Source organism: Urocampus carinirostris, chromosome 2 (genome assembly GCF_059441175.1).
Source record: "Urocampus carinirostris isolate Australia breed hairy pipefish chromosome 2, RoL_Ucar_1.0, whole genome shotgun sequence".
Taxonomy (NCBI): Eukaryota; Metazoa; Chordata; class Actinopteri; order Syngnathiformes; family Syngnathidae; genus Urocampus; species Urocampus carinirostris.
The window spans coordinates 34,552,929-34,578,522 of NC_142350.1; the positions used below are offsets into that span (position 1 = coordinate 34,552,929).

The 25,594-nt window shown below is 38.6% G+C and overlaps 2 protein-coding genes and 1 long non-coding RNA gene across 3 annotated transcripts in view; 2 read left to right on the top strand and 1 right to left on the bottom strand.

The window, feature by feature from the left end:
- Nucleotides 1-8,320, top strand: fbl (fibrillarin rRNA 2'-O-methyltransferase). Its single transcript, XM_088326285.1, has 9 exons — nucleotides 1-168; nucleotides 1,872-2,003; nucleotides 3,874-4,005; nucleotides 4,258-4,352; nucleotides 4,438-4,608; nucleotides 4,771-4,903; nucleotides 5,325-5,437; nucleotides 5,666-5,811; nucleotides 7,691-8,320. The coding sequence occupies exons 1-9, from the start codon at nucleotides 159-161 to the stop codon at nucleotides 7,713-7,715; spliced, it is 957 nt and encodes a 318-aa protein (XP_088182411.1). The 5' UTR covers nucleotides 1-158; the 3' UTR covers nucleotides 7,716-8,320.
- LOC148371719 (uncharacterized) lies at nucleotides 3,483-11,670 on the bottom strand. Its single transcript, XR_015849485.1, has 3 exons — nucleotides 11,572-11,670; nucleotides 6,047-6,124; nucleotides 3,483-4,635 (listed from the first exon to the last, which is right to left on the bottom strand). It is a non-coding gene; the product is annotated as an uncharacterized LOC148371719 (long non-coding RNA).
- A 538-nt stretch (nucleotides 11,671-12,208) lies between these two features.
- dyrk1b (dual-specificity tyrosine-(Y)-phosphorylation regulated kinase 1B) overlaps nucleotides 12,209-25,594 on the top strand; it is a 60,234-nt gene continuing 46,848 nt past the window's right edge. The window contains exon 1 of the mRNA XM_088326278.1: nucleotides 12,209-12,930. The gene's annotated coding sequence lies outside the window, so the exon portion shown is untranslated. The remainder of the gene's footprint in view (nucleotides 12,931-25,594) is intronic.

The following is a 25,594-nucleotide window of genomic DNA, read 5'->3' on the forward strand; positions in this document are numbered from 1 at the left end:
ATGAAGTGAAACTTAGACGAGCGAATAAGTGCTTCATACAGTGCATCCGGTTGCAGCACATGTGGCTAAGGATTGCACTATTCGCGTGCTCGGTGTAGTACTGACGAAGAGGACAGAAATAAAAAATAATTGCCGCATCAACTCATTAAAAGCTTACAATGAGGCCAGGTAGGAAAAAAGAACACTTTGTTCTGTAAAATATGTTTAGTTTAAGTTACGCATAGTTTCTGTAATTGTTATCAGTGCGCGCTGCTACACGTGGCCTTGCTTCTTCGTCAACCTTGCTGAATTATTCTCACGCGGAATCGTAAGCGCTTTACTTACTGATACGTCTTTTTTGTGACTTGCAATGAGATGTGTTTTAGATTTTGCCTTAGTAGTAGTTCGCCCCTGGAAATAAACACCGATTCGACATGTTCCTAAAATCACGTGTTGCACCTAGCAATACCAGCGTTAAATCCGCGTGCATTCTTTTTGGGATGTGTCAATCTATTAATCTTCATTGAATCCATGTTCGGTCTGTATAGTTCTGCCTGAACCTCGGCCCGGTTCTTGTATCGTAACTACGCCCCCCATATTCTTAAAAAGAATTAGGAGACTGCATATTGTCGTTTGATCAATGACTAGATGTAAGAAATGTTACTCCGCCGTGGAAGCGTTTTCAGCATGGTGTGGACGCAAGGCTCTTATCTATGAAATGAAATTATCTGCATTTATATAGCGCTTTTCAAGTCCATGACCTCCCAAAGCGCTTTACAATGTGTTCCACATTTCCCAATCGCGGCCTTGCAGCCATGTAAGGCGCTAACCTGCTTATTGGCGATATTAGGGGTTCAGTGTCTTACCTAAGGACACTTCGACATGTAACACGGACGAGCCGGGATTCGAACTGGGATCCTTTGATCCCAAGACGAGCGCTCTTACCTCCTGAGCTACTGCTGCCTCTAAGATGGTTCATATTCTTTTACTGTCATAGCCGCCCAACCTGACAAAGTCGTCATTGTGCCAATGTGAGACTTAATGGCCGTAACTGTTTAAAACTGAGTAATGTGTGAAATAGTGATTAGTTATCAAGACTGCAAAGCAAGGACAATCAACAGAAACCTAGTGGGGTCAGCTCAATTCTTATTGTAACCACGGTGTGCCTGACCCACCAAAGATTCACGCTGGACTGGATGAGGTTTTTATTAGTTTCTGCAGATGAAATGAGTCCTAACTTCAGCTTCTTTGCTGGCTTTGATCTCTATAAGGGGAATTAACATTTTAGCACAACAGAAACAAAACGAAAATAAATCCAAACAGCTTGACAACATCAATCACATTACTGTGCATGTTGAGAGATTTGTCAGCTGTGGTTATAATGTTTAAAATTAACTTTTTTTGTGGAGCACCAAAAGATGTGTCTTACCGTTGGCAGCTCGCTCTGGTCACATGTCAAAAGCCAAAACAAACCCTACCCCATACCAGCAGGTGGCACTGTTGGACTTATCATTGCAGGACACTTACCAAAAACTATACACATATTTCAGCGGGAATTTCAATAAAATAAAAGTTATTATTACACCCGTTACATCAAACCAGCTCAGTAGCCTAGATGGTAAGGCGCCCGCTTTGAGACTGGGAGGTCGGTGGTTCGCGCCCCGGCCGAGTCATTCCTAAGACTTAAAAAGTGGTCGGCGGCGCCCTCTGTTGGCTGCGGCTGCATCGGCTCGCTACAACGGGTCAGGTGCAATCGACATTTCGTTCTGTGTACATTGTTACACAGAATGACAATACAAGGAAATTATTATTATTATTATTATTATAACATCTGAGAGGCCTCATCTAACAGTTCTTGCTTCATATTGGATTTACCGGTGCTGTTTTTACAGGGTTTAGTCCCAGAGGTGGTCGAGGAGGATTCGGTGATCGCGGGGGAAGAGGAGGACGAGGAGGATTCGGTGAGCGCGGAGGACGTGGTGGATTTGGTGATCGCGGAGGACGTGGTGGATTCAGAGGAAGAGGTAAGGACTAAAGAATTTGACATTGCAGGACTTAAGTCAATCACGGGTTCATATTTTGGGTAAAAAAAAAATCGCGAAACTCGGAACTTAGTCACAGAGGTACCCTGTCACTTGCAAAGAGCCTTTCAGCAATCTACAGGCTATGCCCATGTTCGGACTTGCGGTTCTCTTTAACCCAAGATAAGACAGTTAGCTGTAATGCAACTACTGAAAAGATAATGCTTATATAGGCTCTCTGGTGACTTACTAGTGATCGTTGTAAAATGTCAGAAATAGTGTGGCAGTAAAATACTCATATGTTTGGATTTTTTTTTAATTACTCATTTTTAAAATTTTCTTTCCTGTAATAAAGCACAGGATAATCCTAACTAAATGAAAATGTTGGAGAAAAGAAATACATAAGAACACTTTGAACAAAGCAGCGCTAAATACACTCCACAGGTAATAAAACAGCTTGTGTTTTAGAACATGGACGTCGTTCATTGTTTTATTATCACTTATTTAAATGACTGAATTAATATGTTTAATAACTGAAAGATGTTTGTATGGGGTTGTTGGTGTAAAGATAAAGCGATGCCACCCGTTCTATCAGATCGCGGCGCTGAAAAGCATGGGAAAATCTGATTTTGCATGTTGGCGACAGTTACTCAACGTTTTAATTAAGGGTGCTCGCAAAGGAGATGGAGAGAAAAAACATGGTGATTTCAAACTTGAAAAGTATTCGCAAATGTGAAAAGTATTCGCAATGGCCCTATTTTTGCTCCAGTCTGTGACTGCAGGCAATGTAGAGTGGGGACTCTTACCTTTAGAGGCTCCATCCTGGTTGCTTACCCAATCATGAAGAGGAGGAAAAAAGAGCTCGGCTGTTGTGCTTAATATCGGCTTTATTATTTCCCGATACAGTACCCATCAAATATCTTTGCTGGTTATAGGTTGACCTCTAAGATATATATAATTAGTTTATAGACCCCAAATAAAAGGACCAGTGTTCACTTTACCTCTGAAAAGTGATGGGTCCCGGGGACTCGCATGCTCGAAAATCTATGGTTCCCAACAGAGATCTATGGGTCCCCAAAATTTAGTGTGCTCCATGCCCTTACAAATTGTCGTATTTTCCCTTACAAAATCTATATATTGTACATATTTTCTTATATCATATATACTGTTAATGAACATTTTGTTGTGAGACACTGAGTTGCTCGACATGATTGAGGTTTATTAAAAAGTTCAAAAATGAAGTGGCTTGGACGTTCACTGTAGAAGGAAAAAATACATGCAAATATAATCAAGTAGAATAATAAATTTTCTTATTCAAATTATTAATTCATTTTCTGCATTAAATTATTGTTGGTAATATACTGATTAAAAGGGATCACCACAAACCTGTTTCATTTTCTCCTTTTTATACTTCCTTTTTTCTTAACTTCTTTATACAACATAATCATTTGTAATATAATGCATCAAAGCAAGTGAGCCGTTTGAGAGCCGGCTCTTCAATGAGTTGAACCAAAAAAGCCGGTTCTCTAAAAAGAGACGGACTACACAACTCGAGATCGGTGTGCAGACGAAAACTCAAACCGCGAGACCAAAACAACAATGGCGGATCTGCCTGGCAAAAAAATTGGAGTGCTGTAAATCTTTGTTAAAAAATGATAATAAAAATTTGGTGTCAAAAAAGTTGCGTCCCGGGGACGCAAGTTGATTTGAAACGATGCGTCCCCAGCAAAAATAATGCATCTAGGATGCAGGGACGCGGGCAAACGAGAACACTGAAGGACTCTGTATGTGAATGTATGATAGATCTAATAACGGTCCAAGAAATGACTCAACAGCTGACCATGACACAGGATGCATTTTTTGTTTGACCAAGGTGGATTCAGGTCTCCAGAGGGAGGAGGATTCAGGGGCCGAGGAGGAGGAAGAGGTACCCCACGGGGAAGGGGCGGACGTGGAGGCTTTGGAGGAGGAAGGAAAGTCTTGGTGGAGCCACATAGACATGAAGGTTATTCCTCCTATCATTTTTTGTTTGCAACCTTGTATATAATGAACATTACTATTTACTAAAAACCGCGATACCCTTAGTTGAGTTTTTTCCTTCTCAGCATTTTATTTGAATATCCAGATTTTGTGCTTTAACTTGAGAATCCCCATTTGAATTTTCCAAAATGTTTTAATGTAGGGAGGGATTCAACCCATGCTCAACCTCTAGCATGTACTATTTAATCCACATATGCTAATGATTTTGTTTCCTTAGGTGTGTTCATCTGCAGGGGGAAGGAGGATGCTTTGGTGACCAAAAACATGGTGGTAGGAGAATCGGTGTATGGAGAGAAGAGGATGAGCGTGGAGGTGAGTCCCCAGTGCACTTCTCCTCTTCCAACGGCTGTTGTTGTATCCTTCCGAACGTGTGTAACCTCTTTTGCGTTATCATCAGGAGGGAGAGACAAAGATTGAATACAGAGCATGGAATCCATTCCGTTCCAAGCTGGCAGCAGCCATCTTGGGAGGTGTTGACCAGATCCATATAAAACCTGGTGCAAAAGTCATGTACCTGGGGGCTGCCTCTGGTACAACAGTGTCTCACGTATCTGACATTGTTGGGCCGGTGAGTGCCATCTCACTTTGACAGTTTCTATACAAAAGAATAAGAATTTAGTCAATGTTATGTGCAATAATGCCCGGTTTTAAAACTGGAGACTACACGTAATACCACTTATTGTAAGCCATGTGTCACAGCATATACAAATAGAACAATTTTGTTTTACAGGAGGGGCTGGTATATGCTGTAGAGTTTTCTCACAGATCAGGTCGCGATCTTCTCAATGTGGCAAAGAAACGCACCAACATCATTCCCATCATTGAAGATGCTCGCCACCCACACAAATACAGAATGTTGGTTGGTAAGTAAACTACTTTAGAACTATTCTGTTTTTTTGTCTGAAATAAAATGTTTTGACAAATTCATCTTGATTCCTTATGAAGTGGAAATGAATCAAAACAATTTCATAAGATATTTTTTGCAGGGTATTCCCAGAAATCTTAGTCAGGGACAGGATCCTCCTGGAGCATTTAGCCTAAGCTAATATTGGGTCAAATGGGAACTGGAGGGAATACTATTCAAGATATTAGTTGAACAATACCTCTAACAAGGATCAAACATTTTGGGGCTAAACTCACAGGTCGGGGTAATCGGTAAGAGTTTGGCAAAACTGAAATATAATTAATGGGGGGAGGTATGGTGGCTCCTCGTCTGTGAACATCCTAAGATTTGGTAAACTGATTATTTGTGATTTTTGAATTGTGTGCTCTGTTTCTATTCAGGCATGGTGGATGTCATTTTTGCTGATGTTGCTCAGCCAGACCAGACCAGGATTGTTGCCTTGAATGCCCACAATTTCCTGAAGAATGGAGGGCATTTTGTCATCTCCATTAAGGTACACTCATGACCACTTTGTTATCTCAATGCTATAGTTCTCAGTTTTTTTTTTTTTTTTTTTTTTTTTTTTTTTTTTTTTTAAGTCAGGTAATGTTTCCCCTCAATTATTTCATATCCTAAAGGTTTAAATGTCAATTTGGTGGTCACGTGAAAAGGTTTTGGGGTGAATATACAATATAACAAGACTAGTCTAATTTGTAAACCTTTTTGGCCATTATATACACAGGCCAACTGTATAGACTCCACAGCTGCACCAGAAGCTGTGTTTGCCTCCGAAGTCAAGAAGATGACTTCAGAGAATATGAAGCCACAGGAACAACTCACGTTGGAACCTTACGAAAGAGACCATGCAGTGGTGGTGGGAATCTACAGGTACTTAGACAGTTTTTGTACTTGTGCAATGGAGAGGTAAACATTTCAACTAACAAATTGTTCCATCAATTGTACTGTATATTTTGGGGGGAAAATAAGTTATCATTTTTTGGCACCACTTATCACCACGTTTGTTACTCAGCCCTCTAGTGCAGTGGTTGTCAAACTGGGGTGCGCCCCAAAGAAAATCACGTTATAATTTGCTATTTTATTTTTGGAAACTCATAAGTTCTACCTGGCTGAATGATGTTCATGTTTTTAAGCTGATGCTTCACAGTGTATTGATCACGTGCACCGTGTAGCGCCTTAGAAGCTGTGAGAAGGAAAATTAAAACACAGATCTGTTAATTCCACATTTGCAATGTCACCGGTTTTACACAATTAAATCAGGGTTTCCGCTAATCCTTATTCTTGAAGGGCATTTAATTTGTGATTTTCAAAATAAGGCCTTAATTGGTACTAAAATCCCTTAAATCAAATTTACAAAAGTCTTTAAAATGTGGACATTATAAGATTTATAGTTGTTTAAACTAAAATATTTAGTGACACATCGATTCTTTTTTGGATTTACTTTAGTGGCAACTTGTCGTGACCACAATAAGTACTAAAAGCGGTGATGTGATTCCAGTCAGGCCTTAAAGAGCAGACCCATGTTTTAGGTTCACCCAAAATTTGTATCAGAGACGTTTAGTTTGACCCATGAGAAAGTGTCATTTTAATGAGAAGTGGCTGTCTGACGAAAGTTTTTCGCTATGGCTAAATGCTGTGCCGATTAATGTGCACGAGGCACCATTGTTAATATTTTAACCTCAAACTGTTATGAACAATTGTTTAAAGTTCTTCGAAACACGTTGTGTATTTTGTTTGAATTGGATTTTTTTTTTTTGTCTTGGATTTTAAACGCAGATTTGAGTCTTAAAGTTTTAAAATTAACTTGTCTTAAGCTGTAGGAACCATGAAAATTCAATATTTATGGATATTTCATTGCTACTACTGGCATGACTGATCAAACGATCATAAATAAAACGAGCATTTTAACTGAATAAAAACTTCCCATAGAGTGCATTGTAACTACAGTATTTAACAGAAAATCAACCTTTTAATTGTCACCCTCAATCACACAGCCTTTTAACAGCATGAAGTGGTACAAAATATGCACCAACACCTTTGATGACGCTAGCAGAACAGACAAATTAATAAACGGCGATCCGTTTATGACAAACCTGATAGACACACAGGAAAGTCCGCTAATGCTAATTAGCACTTGTGTTGGCTGTACCTTGCACACATTACAAAACATTTCATTGAATAAATGAAACTTTGATTCAACGCTGCACAATAAATGAAAGAGTAGTAAACAGACCATGTGCTCTTATTAGCCAGGTGCTCATGAAACACAATGGTCCTTTTTTAGCAGACTCTTTACTCAGAAAGTTTGCTAATTCTTGTTTGGTTGTGTTTACAGACTTTTCTAACTGTATAGATCGTAAACGCTTACTTTCATGCTAGACGCCTTCAAAGAAAAAGCTTATTTCACGTCCACCTTTTAAAAAAATGACTGCCTGGCTTTAAGGAATATTATAAAATAAGAGAAACGTGTTTACAGCAATACTAAGAATATTGTTGAATAACCAATTCAAAAAGGTTTGACTATCGAATTGTAGGATATATTCCCCCGCCTCTTCAGATTACACTGATATAGGGAAAACAAAATTTGAAATGTCATCAGAGCGTTACATAATGATGAAAATGGTGTTTAATCTACCATTTTTATCATGTCCAGGAAGATTGAAAGATTTTTCATTGATTTATGCCAGTTTACATAATGCCATTGTCTTAAATGTTTCTCTTCTAATTGTGTTTTGTTTTCCTTCCTCAGACCTCCACCAAAACAGAAAAAATAACCTGAAGAATCCTGGGGCAGCTGTACAGTGTTAAAATCATCATGTTAAGTAAAACTTAAGACATTGTTGTTTGCTTTTCACATTTATATTGCGCAAAAAGTTAATTTTTAATGAGTACAGGCTTTTCGAGAATGTTATGGCCATTTTACTTAGGTGATCTGTTAGGGTAGATAATCTTTTCAAAGTCTGCGGGGGTCCAGCTTTTGGTTCACTTTACTGATTTTGATGTATCTCTTGAATCCTTTTTCCATCTGAGGTTGTCATTAATTTCATACGTACTTATCCCACAGCACCTAAAAATGTTTGGTGTAGTATTTTGGAAAGACTGTAATACCAGGGTACAAGTGGCTATGGAAGTTCATAATATGAATAACGTGCGAACCTTTTTTATGAATCTTGAATTAGACTTGTTAAGGTTATCTATCTTCAGTGATCATACAAGTTGAGTGTTGTATTTTTTTTTATCAAATTTTGTTCACCTGGAAAGTGTCATTCTAAGGTAAAAGGAAAAAAACAGTTGGTTGCAATAAAGTGCCTCATTTGTCAGTCTCTGATGGAAATATTGCAAGACTCATACTCCCGTTGTAAATAAACATTTTAAGTAATGTGATGCTTTAAGTTGAGTTCATGGGTACTTTTCTTACATGTTCATTTGATTGTTTGTTGGAGCCACATTATATCAAAATCCTGTCCAAATGTCCTTATAGCGTGGGGTCAGCAATTTGCGGCTCTAAAGTTACATGTGTCTCTAGTAGTTTTGCCCTAGTGACTCAAGTCATGATTGCATTCTTGGTAAGCTCATTCATGATGCACCTGCAAGTACGTGTGTTCCTTTGCCGTGCTCAAAAATAAGTTTTTCATTTTGCATGTGGTTTGAACTTCACTTGAAGTAGGTATTTTCTTTCCCCATTTTCATGCTACCAACAAGAAAATGCGTAGATAAGCATGATATTACATTAGTTTCCCCCAGACCCTTCCTTGAACTTAATGTGTGGGTTCTATGTGCAGATTAATATAATTTCCACATGTATTTATCTTGTCAGGAAAGGAGGAAAGCATAGCTGGCTGGCTGGCTGAATGCTGAAAATCTTGAATTGTTAATCTTAACAATTGGTTGAAAAGTGAAATTTCCAGGCCATTGTGACTTCCAGTTGTGAGCATTTTGTCTGCCAAGGAGACAATGACATATGCAGGCCCACGCTGTTTTTCGAAAGAACATACAGGCATAAATACCGGTATAATTTTTGCTTTTTGGCTACTTCATACTACCTTGTATGAAGAAACTGAGAATGTAATCCAATTTTAATCGGAGTTTGTACAGGTGCTTGGAGTCTTTGAAAATGCTTACATTTTAAAGTTTTCATGGATTATCAGTGCTTGAATTTTGGGCGAAGTGCTTGTAAAGGCTTGAAATTTTCACTTTCTCAAAGTGCTTAAAATTATGCCAACATTGCGTTCTACTAGCTTTGCCATGGCATTTCTTTGGCAACAGTTTAGTTTGTATGACATTGTCCTATTAAACATCATGACTGCCATTGAGTCCAACAGGACAGGGTGCATGCTACACTTAAACAGGGCACTCTTAACTAGGTATTAGTCCAAAGATTAAATATCAGTTATTATGGGCCATGCAAAAAAATTAAGGTAGCGTTTTCAGTCATAAATTGTGATGAGGAAAAACTCCCTGCAACTGAAAATGTATGCTGCGTATGACTGTCATTTTACCCAACACCTAATATGGGGAGAAAATTGTTTATAAACATATTGATCAGATCTACACGTTTTATACACGATTTACACAAGATCAAAAAATGATGTCTTGATAAAGACACATGCAAGGTTATAAATTGCAGATATAGCTCTGGGTCTGCAAGATACACTAGATTTCTTTTAATACTGCACAAATGTGTTTTATTAGTCTTTAAAGGCAAAGTGTTGTGTTTAGTGCCTTGTTTAAAAAGTGAGGTTAAGAAAGTGACCAATTTTATACCACGGAATCCCCACTTAAGTCTGCGCCATTTTTGTCTGGCATCCTGCCCCCAAGCTATGCTGTGTATCACTGGCCCCTGCTCATACCAAACGACACATTGCCATTTAGTGGTCGAATATTATATATTGGTGCTTTAAAAAGTGCTTAAATTTGGCCATGAAAAACGTGTACAAACCCTGTTAAGTAAAAATAAAAGCGCTTCACTTTTCAACTGTTGACATACTACATCGACTCATGTAACATGGACACATCATCAGTGTTGTTAACAAGGGTAACAGGGTGTTTTTGGTCTTTCAAAACAAACACTCACCCTTGAGACTTACCTGGGGTTGATCAGACCCCAACTTGTGTCCAGGTAGCGCTACCTCACCCACTGTGTACTTCTCAACCAGAGCCACCATGAAGCAACTTTTGCTGCCTCTGTGACCTTAATTGCCCTTTGCTCATTGGCCTTGTGATACCCAAGATGTTGTAAGCCCTGCAGAGACTGGCCAGCTAACCTGCATCCCACCTCGATAGGCTCACATCGTGCTTTCCACCCGTTTGTTCGTCACCCCTCCACTAGCTCAGCATATTTTGCCCCCTCAATACGGTTGTTCCATGGTACCCTGAGTTCCAGAAGTACAATCTGCTTGGGGGCATGCAGAACATTTAACCATTTTATCTGAGAGATGAGCAGCACGTCGGACTGCAGTGTTGTGGTGGCAATTGATTCTGGGAATTTCAGTTGCATCACCAGGTCAACTTTTATCTCCCGGTCTTGTGCTGTTGCTAGCAAGCCAGGTTAGGTAGCTCTGGAAGCTGATGGAGGCTTCTCCCCAGCCCAGATGAAGGTTTTTCATCGGGCAGAGACACATTGGAAAATCTCACAGTTGATGGTGTTGGCTATGGCCTTCAGGACTGGATCATTTACATACTTTTCAAAAAGATTACTACAGAGCTCTCTGGCACAATATGTCAATTATTTACTCCCCACTCCAAAAAATATGGAATTTGGAACTTTTTTTATTCGTTGCTGCTATCTCTGGCTTGTCATTGCAGCCCTGTCATCGTGTTTGTGATGTGTGTTCAAGTAAGTGCATTTATTAGATGCGCTCGAATAAGGTTTAGGTTGTTGTTTGCACTCTACTTAAAGCAGGCCTTTTCTTTCACCATTTTGTGCTGCACTGACGAATAATTGCTGTTGAGATTGTCATGATTGTTTTCTGTTATTAGTGTCAATAAATTTGTTCAAACCAAAAAAAAGAAGGAAGAAAAAAAACTAGACAAACATGAAGTCACCCTCCAGCACTACCCAACCCACAATCCCGCTTATTTAATGTGTTCTGCCCCTTACAACTTTGCTAAAAGTTAGATAAAGGCAGCTAGGGAAGGTTGAATTAGAATTTTCTTTTGTCCTTGATATCAATTTTCAAACATTGTATGCAATGAGATTAGACATGGCACTCCATGGTAAAACATAGCGACTTTGAAAAGATAGGACTATCAGGGTGCATAGGCCAAAACAATTTCATTTTAGTGCTAAAAAAAACTGGCCTAAGTTATGATAATAATGCAACGAAGAATAGTGCATCGTAAAAATAGTTTTAAGACAATATGTGCAGTAACATTTAGCAGCATCAATTTAAGACAAAAAATGAAATTCAAACGAACATAAAACATGGCTCTGAATTGAGAATTGAGTTTTGTTAAATGGACAGTGTGTGCCTCCTATTAGAACCAAAAACTTTAATACATTAAAAATAAAACATTGATTTGAATACTTGGCAAAAATTCATGATCATACCAGTGTTAATTTTTATATAAATATACTTTAAAACATCATGGGTCGAGAATGTTGTATTTCTTTTATAGTGGAATCCATACCTAAGGTCGCCGCCATGTTTTTCTGGTTTTCATTCGCATTAGACAACAGTGCCGTCTATTGGTCACGTTTTAAACACTGGGGCTTAACACATATTTAAGAGAAAATGATGTACTGGTACTTTTAGCTGAGTAAGGATACCCCAAAGGACGCACCCAACTTTTCAAAGAAGTTTATTCAAGGCTCTTTAACACGTCACATTGGATATTTGTGTATTGTATTCTTTTTGCTCTATGATTCTGTTCTTCAGCGCCAGGGGTGCTGCTGGAAGTGTGAATTTCCCTGCGGTGTCTATCTAACTACATTTTTTGCGGCCAATACATTTTTTATTATTATTTTGTTTATGATGGCACTTTGAACAATTTGGGTTACCGATCCCCGCTCTATCGTCACCACAGAGTCGTGACAACATAATCCAAATCCACAACGTCTCTATATTGCGAGCACAACGACCTCCAACACCGAGATGTGTTACTTTATTTTAAATTGCAATTTGCAACACAGCTGTCAGGCTTCTGATCACAAACTTTTTACGCACAAAGATTTTTAAAATCGTTTGATAGCTTTTGAATGTACACTGAACATCCATTATGATATAAATTTTGGTATTCCTGTAACTATTTTACTGTGGATTTGTTTTGGCAGCCATTTTGTTGGAAATTTCTCTGGAACGCGCGGGACCGTGCTTGCCTGGCATCGGGAGTGCGCCCCCAATGCAGCCCCTCTCCTTCGAGCGATATTACCATCACGAAGGGGCTGTCCAAGCCCACAAAATTGGCGCTCGCCGTTCCTAAAGAATAAACGGATTTTTTTCCCTTCAACCTTTGATGTTACGGTTCACGGGGAGCACAGCAGTCCGGAATATTCGAGCTGTCTACCACTTTAATCCCAATGTCAGTGTTTTATTAGCTAGCGTGTCAGCTAATAGCTATCTAATGTTAGCCCTCCACTTAACTCAAAAAAGCTAACGGGAGTTGACGGACCAAGCGGTCATCACTATGCGATCGCATCGCATGTGTTCACTGTGAAACCGGCCAAGAAGATTGCATGGACAGGGTGACTGGAGATCGGTCCGGGGTGTTGAGGCGGTGGGCTGCCCACCTCCCCTAAGGCACGGCTAAATGAGTTGCGCCGGTTAACAGCCTCCCTTCCGTCATCGCTCCTTTTGATCCCCAAATAATAAGAACAAGCTGGAAATCGATATCTTGGGGATTTTACAGTGATTGAATTCCATCGTGTATTGGGATATTTCTGGCTGAAGACGGGCGACTGGGGAGGGGGACTCTTCTCTAGTGGACTGAGGGAGAGTGGGGTTCCGAACATGGCTGCTTCGCGGAACTTGGTTCGACACACCGCCTGAGGTAAGGAATAGCTGGTCTTTTTTTGCACCATGCACAAACGCTGGGTTGTCGCTCCTTGGTGGCGTTAGAATGCGTGTCCACCGTTCCTGTTGGCAATTCGTAGCATCACGTTTGTTACCCCTGTCAGCCGGCCTCTTGTCATCTCGCTCATCAGACGGGTCATGTTCGGGAGGGTGATTAAACTGTAAAACAGCATATTTCTCTGGACTATATTCCCCGTTAAGTACCCCGATTTGATAGTCTCACCCTACCACTAAACCAGAAACGCGTGATACAAGGAATCACCACAGACCAGATTTCACGTCATGTGGTGCCCTCTAAGATTAGCTCTATTCACACCGCCTACGTGTCTTTAAATGTAATACATTCTCATGGCCGGTTATTGAACGCGTGTGTGGATACAATAGTTAATAGGTCGATTGAAGCGCGCGTGTGTGCCCATCAGGCAAGTTTCGGTAACAGTGAGACTGCAACCTGCCTCAAGTTGTAATGCACGACAGCAGGCGTGGAAAATGAGCTTGCCGGTTAGAACGAATCGAGAGGAAATGATCTCATTTTTTCCCGTTCTATCGTCGAACGGGTGTGTGTCTGATTTAGATGACCTACGCAATCCTTTACTTGTTTGGGGGGCTTCATGGTGTTCCACGTATAAGCCACACAGCTCCCCGACTGTTCCTCGTAGATCTGCAGCATTTCATCTGCTTTGGCAGCTAATGCTACATGCTAGCTTAGCAACCGCATCATCTCCAGCCCCTACCCTGCCCCGGAGAAGAGCCGGGAGATGCTTACTCCATCCTTGTTGGAGGACTGTTTGTATTAGTAGTGTGATTCGTGTTTGATGCTCACTGAGATGTTCAAACATGGGTTTTACTTGCTGCAATACATGAGTTATTTTGGGATTGGCAGTTAGAGTCGGGGTGCATAGTTTATAGGGTCCTTCAAATGTTAAAAGTTTAATATTTTCTCTGTTGAGTTCAAAGAGCCTCTTTGCTTTTATTTTTCACTGCACATTTCTGCATTTGTCTTGAAATAAATTGAATTGTTTTTATTGTCATCTATAACAACGTAGTATACATAGCAACGAGATTAGTCATGGCACTCCACGATTATAAAGACTTTAAAGAGAAAGAAAGAAAATACTATTTGGGTAAAAGGCATACAATTATTTTACAATGTAGTACCTACTACCTAGAGATGGTTTAAGTCAGTGTAATAGTGCAATGTTTGTGAATGAAAAAGAATAGTGAACCCTAACAATAGTGTATTGAAAATAAATTGAATAACATCTAGCAGACAAACAAGTCCCCCAAAAGTCACAAGGTATATATTTTACAAGTCCATGCAATAACATAGATTACAAAATCTTCCTGGACATTTTAGGGATCATTTATCAAGATGGAAATGCTACCATGCGGTGGCGTTGAGCCATCACTTCTCAGATAATTTACTCGACAGGCATTGTAGGAAATGTAGTTTTTGTTCAAAACACTCCGTTGAGCCTTTTATTTTTTTATGGAAGTAGCAGTATGGAATTTAAAACTTTTCTATTTGTTGCCGCTCAAATATTTTAAATGAGCTGTAAAGAATTTGGAACCTATTGACTCGCTGCCACCATCACCTGAGCCTCACTCAGCTCATTCATGAGGAGCATGCAAGTACGTGTAATTCTAGGACACGCTTGAATAAAGTTTTCATTTTCATCTTTCTTGGGGTATGGGGTCATGTTTGGACTCTACCTGAAGAAGATTGTTCTTATTTTAACCTTTTTTTGTGCTACACTAACAAAAGTAAAACAAATACTCTCAGCAGTCTCCCCACGCCCCATTCTTCCAACCTAATATGTTCCGCCCAGTACAGCTTTGCTGTAAGAAAAATAAAAGGAGATGGGCGTGGTGGGAGAAAGGTACATACGGACCCTTTTTACCCAGTTGGGCGTTGTTCATGCGTACTTAAAGTTGGGGCTCATTGTTTGAGGTGTCCTTAAAAAGTTGAAAGTTGAATATTCTCTTTGACCAACGCTGTTCCGGGACTCGCAACACTTTAGGTAGAAGGAAAGGTGGAGAGGATGGGTTGGAGAGTGATTTTTATGCTTGTCATCACAGTTTTTGTATCAAGAAAAATGGTAAAAGTAAGAAAAGGCCTGTTTCAAATGCAGTGCTAACGCCTACCTAACCCCCCAAAAAGATTAATAAAAGAAGAGATGTGCACGTACTGATGGATGATCTGGCTTAGGTTGCGGTCATGAATTTAACCCAGGAGATGGAGGCAGAGAGTAATATATTTTCAAATACCAGATAGCACATATATAATAAAGTATTTAACTTTCAACATTTTTAAGGACACCAAACGATTCACCCTACCCTTAAGTTACCTTGAAATTATTTGGTGTAGTTAGTGTAAAAAAATCCGCTTGTTATAATTAAAGTTTTTTTATTACACTTTACAAAAAACTGTACTGATTTAACCTGACCACTCCCTTTATTTCTATATATTTTAACCTAAAACAAATACAAACTATTGCAGTTGTATTTGAATTTTACTCTATTTTCTGTGGAAAAACTTTAGAGAGCTATCCTTTTTTTAATTAAAGAGAATTTTTTTTTCTGAGTAGGGGGTGTGGCTGCTGACTGGTTAGTGCAGTGGTTCCCAAAGTGGGCGGTACCGCAAAGCACTGCGATTTTTTTTCAAAGTTTTGTAGTGAGTGATGGTGTTTTGGCCAACTACAATTGTTACTGTTCGAGTTTTAAATGCGCTGACCAATCAGAGGCAAGTTTGAATAATAGCACAAGCCAATAAACGTGATTCAAAGTTTGCAAGCAGTCATGCACCGGGGAGCCAAAGGAGCGCCAACCTGCAAAAGTTTGGGAACCGTTGAGTTAGTGCATCTCTGCCTTACAGTTCAGAGGTCTTGGTTTTAATTGCAGCAACAAGCTTACCTGTGTAGAGTTTGTATTTTCTCCCCATAACAGGGTGGGTTTTCTCCTGGCACTCCGGTTTGCTCCCAAGTTCCCAAAACATGAATGGCAGGTCGATTAAGTTCAAATTGTCCCTAGAAGTAACTGCATGTGTGAAGGGTTGTGTCTGTTTCCAGCCAATTTGAACAAATATATCAACATTTTTTCATATCTGTCATAGCTTCTTAAAGATCTAACCCAAAGTCATGCATATACTGTCTGAGACATATGTGAAGAAAAAAGAAGTCATTTTTTTATTCTTAAGCATGGTCCTGTTGGACACAGTATCTTCTATAATGTGCTGCGACAAAATCATGGATGAGATGGAGAGGTGCATAAAAATCTTACCGCTACAGTGTAGAGACTGGTGTCTTAAATCTTCAGAACTAAGTTAAAACAACTGAGCCCAAAAATGATGCCGTTTTCAAGTGCTGACATAAAACAAATTAACCCAAAGTAAGTCTAGTTGAGGTGTCCCTATCTCAAAGAAGCAAAAGAGTTTTTAGCTATTAAGACTCGAGAAAAAAAAATGGTAGTGTGCATTCCGCAGTTACAGTTGAAATATCATTGACAATATTTATTAGTCTGTAACTTTTCTTCAAGTACACATTTTAAACTATGAGAAACTTGTTCTCAACCCATTATAGTCCTAAGTTTTCGGAAGGTTAGATGTTTAGTGCTTGTTCTAAACATGGGAAAATCACTGAAACGTATATACACTAGCTAGTCAATGTCAAATTGGATTTTTTCCTAATAGGGGACTGTTTTCCCAAAATATTTTTTGCTATTAGTCGTTATTTGCAAACCTGATTTTAGGTTGTCATTATCTTCCTAGTTGGTGTGCTCATGGTATTTGCAAAGCCAGGTTTGAATTACAGTAAATTAGTTAATCAACATATTTTTGTATCGGCCTCCCGGCTACAGCGATCACTGTTCTTTATTTGGTTAATTGGTTGATTGGTTAATAAACATAGTTTTTGTCACGCCCTGTGCTCTTATGTTCTCTGGAGGGGTGGGAGGGAATAGTTTAATGATCCAATCCCCATAGCAATCTACAGTGAATTTACACCCTTGGGCGCAACCAGCCTGTTTTTTGGGTGTGCTCAAGCACCCCAAATTCAACCTTAACACCCCCAACTATTATAGGATTTTTAAAACTCTCTTTTACTTAATAAAGGACAAGATATGCTTTAATATGATGAAAAACCCTAGATTAAAAAATAAAAACGGAAAAACCAAACGAAAATCTCAACAGGGCAGCGTCAGAAATACTCCAATGCCTCGAAACGTTTCAGTCTATTTGATTACTCAACCTGCTAGAGGTAATGTCCTGGTGAAACCGGGCCAAATCAGGTTTTCCACAAAAAAGCTCTTGTTAAAAACATTCCACTGTTCTCAAATATATTTTTTAATTTGCTACACAAAACAATATCTAAAGAAAAAAATATTAAGAATCAATGTGATTTGCTAAATCAGTTAACGTGAAAAAGAATCCCTAATTTTCTGGGGCTTTACTTACATGGGACAATGTAATATTTGACCATTAGATATTGCTGTATGGTGTAATTCTACCAAAAACAAGTGCAAAGAAGAATACAAACTATGGAGACTTAAAGTGATCAAAATGTACAATTTACCTACAATTTTCTTGTCCAGCCTTTTCGAGGTTTTTGATTACCTGTAGCAACAATTAACTGACCATTAACTCATTTTATGTAATATAAATGCAAATTTCTCGAGTACCTTTAAAAATTCACATATTCAGTATTGTAGGTATTTTTTATTTTTCTAAATCATTTTTTTCTTTTTATGAATGTTTTTTTTCTACCACTTGGAGGCACTAAATAAAATTGTTCCTTTTAAACTTTCATATTACTGTGGAGGCGTCGAACGATCAGCCGGCGGGGCCATAGTTGGCCCCCGGCTGCATGTTTGAGACCTCCACTCGAGAATTTCCACCCACTGGGGTCTCACAAAATTCTATGAGAAACACTGACCACTATGATTCGGTATTCACAAAAAAAAAACAGAAAATGCTCTTAAAAAATTCGAAATTGCAATACTGGTCTGAAAAATCGTAATCAGTTTCCAAAATCGTGTAGCCCAAGTGGGGACTTATTAATGACCTCTTATGGCATTAGTTCGTCAATCTGGTTCTAAAACAGGAGTGCCCACACTTTTCAATTTGCGAGCTCCGTTGAAATTTCCAGTGTTTTTTGCATTTTTTGTATTAAGTTAACTTAACTGCAGGTCATTGTTTGACAAGAAGGGGCTCGTTTTTTTTCTTATGCTTCTCTCAGATTGTTTCATGGGCCGAAAAAAATACATCGCCGAGCTTTCCACAGCCCGCGGGCTGTGGTTTGGCGACCCCTGACATTAACGGTCAGCCATACTTGTCACGTGACTGTTTTTCAGTGTGGTCTTCTTCTCGTCTTGCATGTCATGACTTCATTTGACTCACTGCAAATCTGTCAATCTGTCTTCCCGTGGTGGTAATTTGGGCAAGTGGGATGTTTCATGGAGCCCCTCCACCTGTCCTGACTTGGACTCTATTTGTGGGTCTCCTGCTGATAAAGTAGCTCGCCTGGCAACAGGGTCTCTTTTTCTTTTGCATGCTCTTTCTCTCGCTCTCTCTCTCTCTCTGTCTCTCTGTCTCGCTCTCTCTGTCTCTCTGTCTCTGTCCCTTAAACTCTTCCACTCTCTCTCGTTCTCTCGTTTCTACTTTCTCTCTTTTCTGGCTCCATTTATCCTTTTTATCCCTTTTTGTCTCTCTAGCTCGCTTTCTCTGCTTTCTCACACTGCTCACTATCTCACGTGATGTCAATTGATGAAAATGCATTTTCTATTTATGATTTTGCAAATGTTTCTGTGTTAAAATGTAGGGTGCGTCGTTTGAGGTGTATTCAAAAAAACTGTATTTTCTCTACTAAGTATGTGTTAACAATGCCCAACTGAGTTAAAAAAAAACAGCTTTTGTCTTACTTTTAGCAAAGCTGTTTGGGACACAACATACTAGGTTGGAGGGACGGGGTGGGGGCGGATGCTTAAGATGACGTAATGCTCGTCCCTGCTTTTTTTTGTTTTTGTTTCTATCTGCCAGTGTAACGTAAAAATGGTGAAAGTAAAAAAGGCCTGCTTCAAGTAAAGTCCATCAACAACCCAAACCCCAAAAAAGATGAAAGAAGAAGAGTTAATTCAAGCGCGTCTAAGAATAAACTTACTTGGAAGTGCATCATGAACAAGCTGACTGAGGCTGCAATGATCACAGTAGCCAGGAGATGGCAGCAGAGAGTAAAAAAGTTAAAAATTCCATACAGATCCTTTAACATGAAACTGATTTTGGGGGCTTACTTCCCAATTAATAACAGTATTTTAATATAAATATGAAAGTTATTTTTTTAATATTTACCAAAACATAACGGTGCATTGTGTGTTATATAGTGCCTCTTAGTTGTAAAAATACTTCAATAATTTATGAAGAAAAAAAAAACTTGAATCATAAGCAAAAATACATGAAATATCTAAACTAGGGGTCACCAAACTTTTTGAAGACGAGAGCTACTTTTTGTTACCGGTTACCAGTTTGATATGTATCGCTAACATTTCAACTTTTGTTATTACTATGTTTTTACCTTCTTATTATACATTCAAGAAAATCGCAATGACCATTCACTAGTGGGCTACTTCCAGAACCTGTCTGCGGGATACTCAGCTGTTCTCTGGGGGCTACCTGGTGCCTGCAGGGACCAGGTTGGAGACTCTGATCTAAGCTATATAAACGTGCATCTGTAGTTCCAGAAATTTGTAGGGAGCTGACATGATTGTCTGCCATAAAACCCAAAACCATAAACCTTGTGGAAGGATGGAGAAAAATATAGAGAGGGAAAATGGTGCGGTTTGGTCACTTTGAGATTCCATAGTTTGTATTCTTCGTTTTGGTTTGTATCACTCGTTTTCGATAGCACTACACCATACAGCAATATCTAGTGGTCAATTATTACACGGTGTCCCTTTAATTTAAATTTCGTTTGTATTTTGTTTTATTAGGACTGTATTTCGTTCCCAATCATTCAAATCATTGATTTTTAAAAAAGTGTTGTATATTGAGCCTTGTAGTATATTTCTGGGAGGCCCATTTAAAATTATTCACCTACATATTTATTAAAAGCTACAAATATTAGTTAAGCCCAAAAAAATAGTTGTCAGAAAGTAGTATTTTTATACATAGGTGTATTATGTTTCTTCTTGGGCTGTTACAGTATATTGCCGAAAAAAGCTGTACAGAATTTGTAACTTTGACTCGCTGCCGCCATCCTCTGGTTCATGTCTCTATTGTAGCCTCAGTGAGCTCGTTCATAATGCATTTGCAAGTGCGTACAATTCTTAGAGCCACTCAATTAAACTCTTCTTTTTTTTCATCTTTTTTGAGGTTTTAGGTTGGCTTTTGAACAGTAACTACTAAAAACAAACAAAAACGACTAAAAACAAAAAAAAAAGAAAACTAAGGCCCGTGGAGATGAGCACAACGTTACTCAACTGGGGGTAAATGAAACCCACACCTACTAACTTACCGCACTCACTGAACAACTGCACATCAACAGTAATATGACTCAAACAACATACAGTATGTAATAAAGAAGCGCTACTTACAATCTGAGTCGTAAGGCATCAAGGGATGTTATCAACTTCACTTTACCATCTCTGGAGTGATGTTGACTCAAGTATGTGCTAAGTCACGTTTTCAGCACGTCAACAACTCGTGTACATAGCACCAAGTAGCCAGAAACAATGGTGTTAGAAATACAGATGGTGTCAGCTAACACTGAAAATATGAGAGTTCCTTGAATACTCTCTGCTGTTGGCAAAATAATGCAAACCTTGAAAGCACTTTGTAAGAGATATTAAAAATGTTCAGTAACTAATTGCCAAAATAATACACATATTACTTGATTCTTAAAATAACCATTACATACATACATTCATTTTAGTCGTGTTAAGTCAAGTCATGTTTATTTTTAGGCTGTTTATTTATTTATTTATTTTTCAAATCAGCTCTTAATTGTTTATTTTGGAATCAGCTTTAGGCCCGGTGTGAGCCTGATCGGGATTAGCGTAGAGAATAACATTAATCCATCCATTTTTTGCATGCTTATCCTCCTTAGGATCGCGATGGTGCTGGAGCCCATCCCAGCTATCTTCTGGCAGTGGGCAGGGGACACCCTGAATTGGTTGCAATTCAGTCGCAGGGCACACAGAGACAGACCACTCACTCGCTCATTTACACCTAGGGCCAATTTGGACCGGCCAATTAACCTACATGCATGTTTTTGGAATATGGGAGGAAACGAGAGTGCCTGGAGGAAACCTACGCAGGCACAGGGAGAACATGCAAACTCCACACGCTGGAATTAAACCCTGGACCTCTGCACTGTGAGGCTAGAGAATAACATTTAGAGATGAAAATCTGTCAGTAACGTTGCAATTAGAAAACTAAATTTGGACAAAGGTGCTGGACAATATAGGATGTGAGATTGAAGGCCCTGTGTATATTTTATAGAGACCCCTAGTGATTAAAAAAAAGCTTGATGAAATAAAAAAAAAACAACACATTATTCATTTGAAAAATAAAAAAAAAGCTCATGCTTGAGACCTAGACCTTGAAACTTGTGGTACAGTATCTTGGTTAGTAGGGTCAGAGGGCAGCCTTAATTTTTTGATTGTGGGGTTTACTTGAGTTCCAAAAATATCCATTTGGCTAAAAGAGCGGTCTGGAATTGAGAACATTTTCAGTCACCTTGGCTTGTGGCATAATTGCAGCCTCAATTAACTCTTAATGCGTGTGCTAGTATGTACATTTCTTGGACAAGTTCAAATAAACTCTTCTTTTTTCATGCTTATTGTGGTTTGGGTTGCCGTTTAAACTCTAGTTGAAGCGGGTCTTTTCTTACTTTCGTCATTTTCATGCAACACTAGCAAATGCAAACAAAAAAATGGCGGGGATAAGTATGAGGTTGCTCCAGCACTCTACCCACCTTCCTTTCCTCCTACCTAATGTGTTTCACCCAGAAGAGCTTTGCTAAAAGGAAGATAAAAGCAGATAGGCGCAAATAAAAGTACCGTATAAAGTTTTTTTTTTCATTCACAAATAACTTCACCGTCAAAAAGTAAGCAGGGAGACAGTTTAACCTTTTAGAATGCACGATACAAATCCATCAATTAGCAAAACTTTAAACCGCATTGAGGCAAGGGATTACTGTACACTTCGTGTGATCAGATTTCTCCTATTACAGACATACAGGTACAAAATGATGTGTGTATTCTTCAGTAATGAAAATAAGAAATTTGATTTGTTTTATTAGGGAAAGACTGCATCAAGGAGATGTAGGTCAATGGGTTATAAAAGTTAACACGCATATTGCACAAGCTTACTCTTAGATGACTGTTGATGCGAAGTGAATAGTGTTTTCAGCAGTAGATAGCCACATTATTTGTTTGGAAAATGGATCATTAATGTATAGTTTAAGTTCTAAGTCTTTAAAGTGCTTGGCTATTTTAGTAGATACTTAAGGAAATGTCAAAGAAATGTCAAGTGACCACAATCACACCACAATCAATTATCTAGTGCTTTGATGTAGATATTTTTCATTGAAGTGAGTTAACGCTTGACCCTTTTGTGGAATTTAGAAATAATGTAATCTCAATCTGATTTCCAGATATGGAATCCAAATGATTCATGCAGCCATACATTTTTTGGCACAAGACTGCAAGGTTGAAACTATCAACACGGGCTTAGAGCGCCCTCTTGCCAGTTAGTGTGAAAATAACATGTGAAATGATATACCTGGTACTAATGTGTTATTATATTCACATATACAGTACATCTCACCAGAGTATAAGTCGCACCCCAGGCCAAACTATGAATAAAACTGTGATTTTTATAGTCCGGAAAATATGTTAATTGTCTGCCATCTGGATTCCCAGGGTTCCCTAAAAACAAAAACCTTGTGAAAGGCTGGGTAAAATTTGAAAAAAGTGGAGATTTGGTCACATTGAGTCTCCATAGTAATTTTTGTTGTGCTTAGTAGCGTTCATGTTTTGTTCTACACAATATAACCACATCTAGTGGTCATTTTGATATTTTATGAGTTTTTTTTTTTTTTTGTCCCCCAGGGTTTTGGAGGACCTGGGGATAAACTATAATATTTTCATACATAACAAAATTATTATTTTTTTCGTGTTAATTTGATTTTTAGTTCAATACTTTCAAGAATATACATATCACAGGAACAGAGTTTTATCCTCAGAAAGTGGATTGGAATAATCAAAACATTGCTGTGAAATAGCGCATTTATTTGTGTATAATGCGCATGTTATTTAAAGAAAAAAATTGTAACTAAAAATGTGCAATGATTGATCAGTCGATAATATCGCTGACCACATCTTAAAACATTAGGTGCAACAGGAATTGAACCCAGGTTGCGGCAGTGAGAGTACCAAATCCTAAACACTAGACCACCAGTGATATAAATGACATCCAAAAAGCATTAGTTTTTTTCTCATTATCAGACCTTTTTTATTCACTGTACCAAATGAAACAAATGGAGAAAACAAAAAGTTGTCCTGAAAGATATAAAATAAACACTAAAAACCACAAGGAAAACAACTCTGATGATGAATCGGACTTTGAAAGACATTAAACAAATACATTGTACATTTTATAGTATTGTCTTCATAGTTTACGTTGCCAATGAATGATTTTAATCATGGCCACGTGTATTCAACATTTGTCACTTAAATACTTAGTTTGAGCTGAGAAAAAGTGAAACTGAATTTATACAGATTTTATTACAGAAATTAGGGGTTCGTTAAACATAAATAAATACGTAATTAGGCGCTTGTTAATGCAAATGTTGGGATAATATCGTTTAACCCCTTTCCCCTGAGTTAGTTTCTAATTATGATGAACACAGCACAAAGATTTTAGGCACTCAAAATATTTTCATTCAATAACTGCAATGCAAACATAAACAATATAAAAAATTATCTGGAATGACTGCACGATTAGACCATCATCTGCGTTGAGACGCCAAACTATTTTTGGGTGGCATATCCCTTTTTGGCACGGTCATTGACACATAAGAATGGAAAAACCCAAAGTGAAAGAATGAGTCCAGATGTAGACAAAAAAATCTGAAATGGTGCTGATATTCAATGTCGTTCTGGTCCGGGAGAGTGTAATGTCTTTCTGGGAAAAATGCTTAGTCAACAATACCAAAGTGATGAGTGAGCTATCTGGCATTTTTCACTTCTAGGGTAACCTGACTGCCTCTGAAAGATTATGGTTATATCTATACTCCTTCCCCCTTTTCCTGGGTAGACAGACAAAAACAAACAACAAAGTGTGTGTGTGTGTGTGTGTGTGTGTGTGTGTGTGTGTACACCTATACATTAAAAAAACGCGATCCCACATGAAAATATTATTATTATACCACCGTCGGCTTGCTAAACATAAATATTTCTTTCTAACATCTGTTTCAGAACCAAAAAAAAACAATGTAAAAAAAAAAATACAAACACGGTATAACAATGTCAACAAGACAATTAAAATACCTCCCATCGCCAACAAACATCTAGTCAAGTCATGTTTATTTGTTGAGCCCTTAACTACAAGGAGTCTTTAAGGGCTGCACAGACCACAGATTATTGCAAACTACAGACTATTATTACACCATCCCCTGATCTAAAACCTACATGAGGGCAAGGATAAACTCAAAAAATATACAATATGCTTAAGAGGCTGCCCTTTGCGTTGAGAAAAGCATGTTATCTTTGATTTTTTTCTTTTTACTTTATATATTTTATTCTCTATATTTCTGCAGCACCATGTTTTCCCTTATTACCAAGTAGTGATTTACGGTTTGATGCCGATTTTGTTTGTAATGACGCCATACTCTATAAAAAAATATTTGAAAAAGGAAAATTTAACACACTGTCTCGAGGCACCCTCTGCCGGACTTAAGTGTTCTACAACTTTACAACGAGCTGTAATGCACTTATTTGCTTGCGTAACGTGGTTAGTGGCTCATAAATGGAGTAACACGACGAACCGATGAGGTAATTAGTTGCCAACGCTATTAATAATCAATTTCAATCGATTAGTTGTTGCAGCCCTAAATTGAATTTTCCTTATTGTCATTGATATAAACATTGTGAAACATTCCCTGCAACAAGATTAGACATGGCACTCCAGGGCAGTGTTTTTGAACTGGTGTGCTGGGGCACACTGGTGTGTTGGGGCACACTGGTGTGTTGGGGCACACTCGTGTGCCGTGAGACCTTATCTAGTGTGCTAGTGTTGCCAAATCTAGTTTCTGGAAAAAAAGGTGCCATTTATCAATATCATTTCTTCTGGTGATCAGCCAAGTAACTGTCACATTCATTCATAACAGTAGTTTGCAGCGGCTCACTTGTTTTAACCCGTTTTTTATATACGAATTACAGTATGTGTTCATGACCTGTAGCGTGTAACAGAGGGCAACAGGTCAAAGGAGTGGTGGCAGGTTTGGGAAGAGTTTTTTTTTATAAAGTAATGCTCTGCTACGGTGTTGAAGGCCAGCAATGTCTTCTAGCTTGGGCAGAGAGCAGCCGATGATGTTTTAGTGTGTATTGATTACTCCAGAAAAATAGACAAGGTAATGCTTAGATGCTGG